Source organism: Bactrocera neohumeralis, chromosome 3 (assembly GCF_024586455.1).
Source record: "Bactrocera neohumeralis isolate Rockhampton chromosome 3, APGP_CSIRO_Bneo_wtdbg2-racon-allhic-juicebox.fasta_v2, whole genome shotgun sequence".
NCBI lineage: Eukaryota > Metazoa > Arthropoda > Insecta > Diptera > Tephritidae > Bactrocera > Bactrocera neohumeralis.
In genome coordinates this window covers 5623978-5634691 of record NC_065920.1, presented here as the reverse complement: position 1 = coordinate 5634691, position 10714 = coordinate 5623978, and the positions used below count along the sequence as shown (strand labels likewise).

At 35.0% G+C, this 10714-nt stretch overlaps 1 protein-coding gene across 1 annotated transcript; it reads right to left on the bottom strand.

The window, feature by feature from the left end:
- Window positions 1–4621: 4621 nt before the first annotated feature.
- Window positions 4622–10227, bottom strand: LOC126752102 (UDP-glucosyltransferase 2-like). The gene is made up of 4 exons (XM_050462666.1): window positions 10062–10227; window positions 6598–6844; window positions 5944–6390; window positions 4622–5888 (listed from the first exon to the last, which is right to left on the bottom strand). Exons 2-4 carry the CDS (start codon window positions 6842–6844, stop codon window positions 4945–4947), a joined length of 1638 nt encoding a protein of 545 aa, XP_050318623.1. The 5' UTR covers window positions 10062–10227; the 3' UTR covers window positions 4622–4944.
- Window positions 10228–10714: the final 487 nt, after the last annotated feature.

Sequence of the window (10714 nt, the reverse complement as noted above, 5' to 3'; positions counted from 1 at the left end):
AATATCGCATATTAATATTTTTAAAACTTTTTGTCGAAAATGTTTTTATGTCAAATCTACAAAAACAACTTAGAATACTGGTTTTCGTATCCATTTTGCAGATAATATAAAATTGTCTTCCTCTTGAGGCACCCTGTTAACCTTGAATATGGCATACATGCCACCACACATGTCGATTTTTATTTTTGTTATACATTTTCAGTTATATAACTGCCAGAAATGCATATGAATATGGATTAAAAGAAGCACTTTTACATTCAAAATTGCCAGCGCGTCGATATGGCTTAAACTGACTGTCGATAAAAGGTAATCTTAATCCAATTAAAAACTCAATAAACAACTCATTTGCGGTGACTGAAGTGGCGAAAGCCTTGACTTCGATTAGGCGAAACTAAAACATAACAACAAAGTAGAAAATGGTGCAGAAAAAAATATATATGGAAAGGGTAGGAGTTATTTGCTTTTAATATTTTTTTCAATATTACATATGTTGGAAAATTTATTTAAGTTTTTGAATTTATCCTTCATTTGTAAATTTGTTTTTTATAAAAAAGTTTTTATTGTAAATTCTTTTTTTTTCTTTTCTTTAAACATTTGCTTTCCTAAAAGATTTAAGCCCCTTCTAGTGCCGCCTCTGTGCGCAGACTTTCAAAAAATCCGTTCGAACTTCACAAATCCGTTAAAAACAAAAACAAGTGGTCGCAACAACAACACTGAACGCATAAATATTGACAGACGAAGTGAAATAACACTCAAAAAAAGTATTGCAAAGTGATGGCACCAACCTGGCACAATGTGATGAAACCGCACCAAATCAACAAAAACGAAAAAATAAAATAAAATTAAACAAAAAAGGAAATAACAAGTCAAAAATTTAAACAACAAAATAAGAAAATAACAAAAACAACACAACAGACATGACAACAAAGCAAAATAACAGCTATAAAAGAAATTCTGTACACTTGTAAAGATGAGCAGCGTCCAAATGAACAACAACAAAAGTGGCACAACAATTGGACAGCAAAAACGCCAAAATAAATAAATAAATTTAGTAAAACACACGCTGAAAATTGAATGTCAAAAATATAAAACGCAACCGGTTCGAAGTGTTTCCGAAAGTCCAGCTGCAACACATTCACACGCACACATACAAACATACATGAACGCCATTTATTTAATTTTTTGATTTTGTAAATTATTTGTCTGATTTTGCTGGTTTTTGTAAAAATTAAACTCCGCGCCGGCTTTGCATTATCAGCACGCATTGTTTGCGTGTGTGTGCGTATGTGTGTGTAAGCACTTGGTCAACGCTCAAGGGGAGTGGTTGTGTCCAGCTGCGCGCAGCTTCATAAGCTGCTTGTGTACCCACACACACACATATTTACATATGTATATTGTGTACTCCCTTTTACCGTTGCGCATTTACTATATTTTTTTGGCGTTTATCGCTCGTCTGTCCGACAGTGAAAGTCTTTTGTGTCCGGTTTTCTTGAGTGCGCATCCCTCTGCTCCACTTTAAAGTGTTGTTGTTGTTGCGTTTTGGAGCTCAGAATTTGCACTTGTTATGCAATTTTCTCTTTTATCTTTTGGTCTGTTTTCCGAATGTCTGCCCATCTGTCGCTAAACGGTGTGTCGTGCGCTTTTTATTGTTTCTGCTAAAGGAGGCTGCAGAGAAACTTTGTTCGATGTGTGTACCTTCAGTGATGACACATGGATCTTATCACAAGGTGCAGATTGTTGAAATTATATGGTATATATATATTTACAAGTCTGTATTTGTTTTTGGAGCAAAAATCTATTTTAGGCCTTGCATTTATTGTGGCATTTCTTGATTTCAGAGAGAGAAAAAAATTCTAAAAATGAAAATCTAAAGAAATTTTCTAAATAAATCTGCTTCTCATCTCCTAAGCGGTTGTCTCGTACTACTGCAAGCGCCATTGGCAAAAGCTGGGACACCTAAGGTGCTTCTTTGCTGTATATAGCACCGGTGGATATTGCCGAAGTGTTTGGCCGCGAAAGCTGCCCTCAGACTCAGAGACTCTGGATATTTAGACGACTGCGAGCCTAGGCGCTCTAGAAGCCGGAAACTCTTTGACCTCATTCCAAAATACTTGGGTTAGTGGGTTGGCGAGTCTATCTCTGACTGTCGCTTCTCTGCACACATGCCTTCGAGAAAGGCTCCCTCTCTGAGGGGAGGTGCGGTGAGCTTTTTTACGGATGGATCAACGCTTGCGGGAAGGGATGGTGGAAGACTATACAGTCGGAAACTTTCCATTAGCTCCAGGTTTCGATTTTCCGTCCTCCACTGTGTATTCCAAAAGGAGGAGTATGCTATAAAGGTAGCAGTAGATCTGCTGATCTGGTGCGCAGATTCCTTCAGAGTGGGACAGCGATATTAGTCTTGAGTTCGCTGACAACGTCTCCGAGACTGGTAGAATGTCAGAGACGCGGAGTCTATGGGATCAAGTTATTTAAGAACGTAAATTAGAATCATCTCAACACTTTTTTCTCGAATGTCTCGTTTTTGTCAGATCAAATCGGATCTCATAAATTTAGATATCCTAGTTAAGTAGCGGAAGTAGAAATAATACATCAAAGCATATTTGTGACAGGTTTAGGGCATTTTTGCCAAAAGCTGATATCCATTTATACGAGTTCTTTCGTTTAGCTTCATAAAGGACTGTAAATAGCAGTCTACGTGTGATCCCCCGCCATATTGAATGGCCTAAACTTATCTATATTCTTCTCTTGAAGCGGTCTTACTTTCCATGGCCGTTAAATATCCAATTGTAATATCCTATGTGAGTTAAAAAATTCAGAGTATTTGCAATCTTCTTATTAAAAGCAAATAATTTTACGGATAATAATAAACGTCGAATTATTGGTTTGTATAACTTCATTAGGGACGAAATACAAAAAAAAGTAAAGGCTGATGAATTTCTATAAAATAAATTTATACGCATTACTAATTTAAAAGTTTTAGTACTTTTCGTACAAATAAATGCAACACTGCGAATGATCGCGTAAATAAACATCAGACAGCCTAAAGTTATGCACTGTTTAGATGTTAGTACAAGTACTCGAATTCTGCCTACAGATGTCGCCACTGAATGGTACAGTGACGGTATTTCAATGATCACCACCATGATAACAATTTTTTTTGGGTGATCCTAGCCAATATTTCATAGCCAATATGTGAGAATAAATGTCCACATATGGTTTATGTAGCCATGTATACATATATGTATGTATTGTACCTGCTGCATATTTTAGAAGAATTTTTTCGAACAAATTTTTAATATACAAGTATCTTGAGTACAAAGGTGTGTGAGTGTCTGTTTCGTATAAAGATTTTGTGGAATTCTATATAGTAATTCATACGTACAAAGGTTTATATACATATGTACATACATTGTGACAAATAAAAAAACGAAAATTGTAATTAAATTCCCGGGATAAATTATATTTCAAAAAACATAGTTTGCTAATTGAATTTTCAATTTTTTTCTATATACATACATACATATATTACATCATACATATGATTAAGTGATATACTAGTGTACAGGCATGAATGTTGTAAAAAAAAGGCAACTAATGATTTGATCGTAAATTTTTGTATTAGGATTTATTAAAAATACAAGAATAAGGAAAAATGTCAAAAAATCAAAAAAGTAAAAAAATTCAAAAATTAGCAGCTGTTAAAATTGGGTTCTCAAAAAATTGACACATGACCATACCCAATCGCTTTAGCAAACTGAAAGAAAAAAAAAACAGGAAAAAATGGTAACTTTGGCTGCACCGAAGCTAATATACCCCATCACAGGTGCATTTCTTCTAGTAACTATGTGTCCAGTTTGTATGGAAGCTATATGCTATAGTAATCCGAACTGAACAATTTTTTCGGAGATTATGTTATTACCTTAAGCAGTAATCCGTGTCAAATTTCGTGAAGGTACCACGTAAAATGCGAAAGTTTTCCATACAAAAACTTGATTCCGATCGTTCGGTTTGTATGGCAGCTATATGATATAGTGGTCCGATATCGGCAGTTCGGACAAATGAGCAGCTTCTTGAAGAGAAAATGACGTTTTTCAGAATTTCAAAACGATAGCTTAAAAACTGAGCGACTAGTTCGTATATATGTATACAGACAGACAGACGGACATGGTTAAACCAACTCAGCTCAACATGCTGATCATTTATATATGTATATACTTTATAGGGTCTCCAACGCTTCCCTCTGGGTGTTACAAACTTTGTGACAAACTTAACATACCCTGTTCAGGGTATAATTATTAATTTAGAATAATGTCGCAACGTCTGGACCTACGAAAAATTAAAAAAAAAAAAAATTGTGACATCCGACAAAAAAATGTGTAATAAGTTTTCTGATTTCATCCATTTTCGTTAAATATGGTAGAACGTAGAGATATGGAAAGCTTCAGACATAGAACGAGTTTATAAAGAAGACTCTCAAAAAGTTTCAGGTAATCAGTCCGAATCGTATCGTTTTGAAAAATAAAGTTTCAAAAAAATTATTTTTTAATTCAACACTAGAATATTCCCTTAATATACACATTATTGCATCCTAACCTCAATTTCATGAAAACACATAGAATTTATTCTAGTCGTGCATAATAGCTTAGTCTTTTATTCATCTGTCCTAAACGCATGATGCCACCAAACGCCATTACGTCACTTACAGCATTACAACAAAATAACCATTACTTAAACTTAATAAATGTTTGCTTTACGATTTAAAATTAAACCATTACTTAGGATTGTACATATACCAGAGAACACCGTTGCATAAAAATCTGTACAAAATTGGTGCGGTACTTCAGTAGTTCTTAAATGCGTAAATGCTTAAGCGCCTAAAAACGCGCTACTTTCAATAATTTAACTCGACATAGCCTTATGTTAGCGACGGCTTAAATTATATTAACCCGCATAACGGTATTTATTGCTTGCCTTCAGGTCGATTTGTATCGCTTTCGCTTGTTGTGTTTTGTCCTTGCTGAAGCAAACCACTTTCTCGAACAAACTAGTCAGCGGCGTTCTCAACTCGATAAAACGCAATGGCAACCACACTGCCAAGAACAACAACACTAACACACAACCGAAAACATCCAACAACAAATACTGATAGAGTGGCATGAAAGCGCCATGGGATTTCAAATGTGGCGCACCCTTATGTCGGACCACATACTCCATCCAAAACGAAGCCTCTTCCAGTGGATCAATCAGATTATCGCGGAACCGACGTGACAATTCGACGGCCTTCTGTTTGTAAGTGGGATCGTTGATGAGCAAGCGCAGATTTTGCACCAAATCATCACTGGTCATTTTGCCGAAATGCAACCAACGCGCATAACCGTCCTGCACCGAACGCATCGAGTTGCGGAACTGATCGCCGAAGAAGGGTATACACAGCATCGGCACACCCCAGTGTATGCTCTCCTGTGTGCCGAAGATGCCGCCATGCGAGATGAAGACCTTGATATTCGGATGCGCGAGTATGTCGTTTTGTGGCAACCAGCTTTGGATTTTCACATTCGGCGGTAGATGACCAATAGATGAATTCTCGAATTTCCACAAAACATTCTGTTTCAGTTGACTGAAGGCATGCAGTATGAGATTGATCTTCTCCACCGGCATATCGGTACTCTTCATGTACGAGCCCACGCTAAAGTAGATGACACCGTGTGTGGAATTGTCCAAGAAGGTTTGCAGATCTTCTGGCAACGGTTTGGGCTTCTTGATATGTACACCGGCCACATCGATTAAACCAGGCATGCTGGGGCGTGGCACATCTGTGCTGCGATGACTGTTGATCAACATCATCGAAATATTCTTCTCCAAGTCAACGACATGTGGCAAAGGACCTGTGTACAGAATTTTGTTAAGACATTTGGTATTATTTAAGAGTTGTCAACTTACCATCAATGTGCGCGCCAAAGTGTCGCTCAGCCATCTCCTGCATTTTGGGTATATAATACCAGCTTCTAAACAGCGCGTCGTATATCGACAAATAGGTGTTATAAGCGCGTTGTACGAAGGTCATCTGATCGGTGTAGGAAACTAGTAAGTGTGGTACGGTAGCCCAGGGTGTCAGCAGACCCATGGCATGATCCATATTATCAGCATAACCCAAAGTGCCCAACGTCACGACAGGACATTTGAATTTGTGCGCAAACATTAGGAAACTCTCGTGATAGAACTGTTCCAACACGATCAAATCGAATTCCAAATCCTGACTAGCGATCAGTGATTTCACTTTTGGGTCGTTTAAAGCGTGCTCCGAGCTCAACAAACCGACGTGCCAATACATTTGCAAGTTCTCGAAGTCGCTTGTAAAATGCATTTTGAAGATGTTCTCACGTGGTCCTGGAAAGATGAGAAAATTGTTAAAATGTTTCGTTAGAGGTTAAGATAAAGGCTTGAAAAACTTAGTGCTTTGTTGAAAAATTTTAATTGAATGTTTTTTTTTCGTATTTATAAGAATCGTATACTATAGTCTGATTAATTATAGCACTTTGTTCGAAATCTCTTTATACTACATATTTATATATATCGTATCTAATTTTAACTTACGATGTTCGGCTATATTCAGCTTGGGATCAATAATGATCTCCGTTAGGTTTGGATGTGCTTGCTTGGCGGGATGATTAGTCAGTGTTGTGACTTGATGTCCGCGCTGCAACAGATCTTTCAGGAAATGTTCCATCCACATCCAATGGCTTGGTGCTGGGAAGGGTCCCATAAACAAAATTCTATAACTCGTACACGTTAGCGGCATCGACACCGCCGTGAGTAGTAATACGAACCATTGAAGCTGCATCTGTGAAAGAGAACATTTTGGTTTATATTATTAACAAAAAATATTTTCAATCTGTTATTAAAAATATATAACTAAATTCATAATAATTTTTTAATTTTTTTTTGCCAAATTTTGCCAAAGGCTCTCAATAAAATGCACTTTCCTTTAAGGAACAAGTGCCCCGAAGATTTCCTTTCCCAATTCCAAAATCAAACCAATAAATCGCTACTTCAAAAAACAATTAGTTGAAATCTACAACAACAATTTGTTATGCAAAAAATGCTCAAAAGTGATAAGGGCCAAATAGCAGCACTCGCAAAAAAATTGTTTCGATGTTATCAGCGTGCAAAATACTACACACCAACAAATATACCGCAAATTGATGTCAAGCATTAGGCATTTTTTGCGCGCGTATCGAGCGTTGATATCGCTTTTGTTTTGACTGCACGCCTCGAATGAGTGTCTGTGAGGTAATCTTGGCCGTCCGACCACAAATCGGGCCAGAGCAAGAGTTTGCACATAGTTACTAATGAAATTGTATGCTTAAATATATACTTATGTAGACACACACATATGATTGTGTGAGGGATAAAATGAGATTGAACTGATTACAAGTGGAATTGCATCGAGTCAAGGTTTTCTTATCAGGTCAGAAGTTTTGGCAAATAACACAAACAAACATATATGAATTATTGGTTGTATGTCAATAAAAAAAATCGCGTGCGTAATAAATTAATATTAACATTTTTTTGCTAATTTTTATTGCAAATGCACAAAATTATAGTATTTTCTTTAATTAAATGAATTTATAGCAGATGTGAGGCCAAGTAAAGTCAATTGTGCACTTAAATTTTTAGTTCAAATGCTATATTTGTTTAGTATATTATAAGTACTTTGTTAAGCTTTGTTGTGCTGACAGTCAGGCCCACTATTCGTAATCAAATCAGCGAGGAGGTATATTTTCTACACAAAGCTAACCGAATCTATATTTTCCTCACAAAAAATTACTCTTTAGGATGGTATTTTATTGCAGCATGTTGGAGATAAAATTGCAGACTGATATTTAAGTGATTACGGCTAAGGTATATATCATGTAAGAATATGTAAAACAAATTATAAGAATTTATAATTTTTTCTAGGTTGATGTCAGACCAGCTCCTTAAGCCTAAGCCATTATTCTTGAGGTCCGCAACATGCGAAAAATGCATGTAATGAACCAGTTCCTAGGTTCTAGCATAGGCCATTATTCTTAAGCTATGAGAAAAATTCACTTATAAATTTTTAGAAATAGTTTTGAACATAAAATATAATATTAAAAACACAAATATTATATACTTTTTTTTATAATTTTGTATATTGAAGGCTAAGCAAGCAGAATAAATAGGGAAAAAATATTAATATTTTTTTTCTGCGTGATTTGAGTAGTGCTCCTAAAAACCAATGTAATTTTATCGAATAAATTAAAAATTAAAAATTAATTCTCCGTCCGTCCTTCCATCTCAAGTTTCTAGATATCGAACTGAAATTTTGCAAACGTCCTCTTCTTACCAAAAAGCTGGTTCTTTGTCTGAACGGCCGTTATCGAGCCACTATAGCTTATAGCTGCCATACAAATTGGCCAATGAAAGTTCTTATAAAAAATCTTTTATATGTATTTGTAAAGGATACTAAAATAGCAAATGATTTTCTTCTTGTTTTTGGTAATTTTTATTGATTTATAGATGTTGAATAAGCCGAGTTGAAATCATAAAAAAGCATAAGATGTGGTGTGAGTTCAAAAATCACGGCAAAAAATTATGTTCAAAAAAGTAAAAGATTTTTTGTGTTTAGATTTTTTTTTTATTAAGGGGTCAGTAAGGTAATCTATCCTTTTCTTTGAATATCTTTTTTCATACAAAATTTTATTTTATAATAGAACTTTTTTCACATATCATGAGGTATATTGTGGAGTCTATAAACAAATTTTTTCGGAATTTTTTTATCACATCTGTCGGAGAAATTGCTGGGTGAATGAGATGCGTTTTTGCACTGGCGGACACGATTTCTCATGTTTGGATCAGCTGAAACACAAAAACCCAATTTATTCTTAAAAAGTACGTGAATCGTTATCGTCCCTACTAGAATCATAAAAAAATGTTGATAAATAAAAAAAGTAATTAACGTTGCTTTTTTTAATTTTTCCCATGTTTTTTTACATAAATTGTGTCATAACATTGTCAATAAATTATAAAAAATTATGAATCTGGTAGGGACGATAGCACGGCGTTTTGTGAACATTTAAAAAAAATTAAGCAAATCGGTTGAGTAGTTCGACCGGAATCATGTCCAACAGGTTAAAAAAGTGTGTTTTGAGAAAAACGCGTTTAAAGTTTGAGGTATGCACTCCGAGCGCTCCGAACGTCGAGCGGTATTATTATTTTTGGGGATTGGGATTTTACATTAATTTTAAGAGTATAAGGGCACAGAAAATGCAAACAAAAAATTTTTTTGAAAAAAGATTACCCTACTGACCTTTTTAAAGAAAAAAATTTTTGAGAAAAACTTGTTTTTGTTGTAATAATTGTATAATATTATATTTCAAAGCCAAGAAAAAATTAAAAAAAACTGAAAACCCTTTTATCCTTATATTCTTATTTTTTGCTTCTAAGGACGTCTTGAACACCCCCGAGAATTAATATTTTATTTAAGTGTTGAATATTTTCTTAAGTCTGAAAATTTCAGCAAAACTTTATTTTATTTAATTTTTAATATTATTTAAAGGAAAAAATTAAAATTTCGAAATTTTAGCACAAAATAAAAAAAAAATTGCAAAAAAATGGAATTTGCGTAATTTTCTGTTTTTAAATTTTACTCTTGGTTTTTGTTACTAAGAACAACGTAAATATTATCTGTATTAAACTAATGAAATAATTTTGTAATATATTTTTTAAATTGACGCTTTATAATACTATCTTTAAAATTCAAGCTTTAGATAAAAAAAAAAAAAACAAAATGCGAAATTTAGCACAAAATTAAAAAAAAAAAAAAATTCGTCACAATTTTTAATAATTTTTTAAAATTTTTTTGTGCAATCCCACGAAATAAATATCGTTAACACACTTTAAAATTTATTTTTTCGCACAAATTCACTTTCATAAATATCTCTCACCCACATCGTTATTGATTATTTTTTGCACCAAACACAAAAATATGAATTTTCGCAATTAAATAATTTTTGAAATAATCTTCAATTATTTACCTTCAATTTCAATTTTTACACGTCCAATTGAATTAGCTTTGAATTTGTTCTGCGAGTTGCTTCTGCCTGGCGAATTTTGCCTGCCTGCCTGCATCAATAGCTCAGCTCAGCTTAGAAATGCACAACGATCGAGTGTTTGGCGATTAGCCGCGCCCAATGGACTTCAATTAGCAGCAACGACTGGCCAAGACATTGAAGCCTACCTGCGAGGAAAGTTTGCGCCCAACACCAGCGCCGCGCCGCCTGTGCAATTATCTTAGAGTAAGATTGCGTTCTGATGATTATTTGTTAGTGCACTTTTTGTCGCGCAAGCTCTGCGGCTTTGCTGCCATCAATGCGAGCAACGAGCGCTCGTAATCGCACACGCATGTAGGAGAAGGCGCTCGAATTAGCAAACTCACCAACAACAAAGTAAAAATCAAAGTACATTAAGCATAACGAAACGGAAAGTGTATGCTATGTAGCACGGCTACTATGGGCTGATAGCCAGAACTTTCAACGAGCCTTAATGCCCACAAGTATATAATACATATGTACATCCATACATATCGCGCATGCAAGTGTCGGAATTTATAACCTTCGAGAAAAGTTGAGCAGATTTTTTGCACAAATTCTGTCGGCTCTTCATTGACCATGATCATTGTTGTCAATAG

What these genes read in the sequence shown, in the direction of transcription:
- LOC126752102 (XM_050462666.1), bottom strand. Translation starts at nt 6,844, where the DNA reads ATGCAGCTTCAATGGTTCGTATTACTACTCACGGCGGTGTCGATGCCG. An exon ending in GCTGAATATAGCCGAACATC is followed by an intron (nt 6,391 to 6,597) that starts GTAAGTTAAAAT and finishes TCATCTTTCCAG; the next exon opens with GACCACGTGAGAACATCTTC. An exon ending in CTTTGGCGCGCACATTGATG is followed by an intron (nt 5,889 to 5,943) that starts GTAAGTTGACAA and finishes TTCTGTACACAG; the next exon opens with GTCCTTTGCCACATGTCGTT.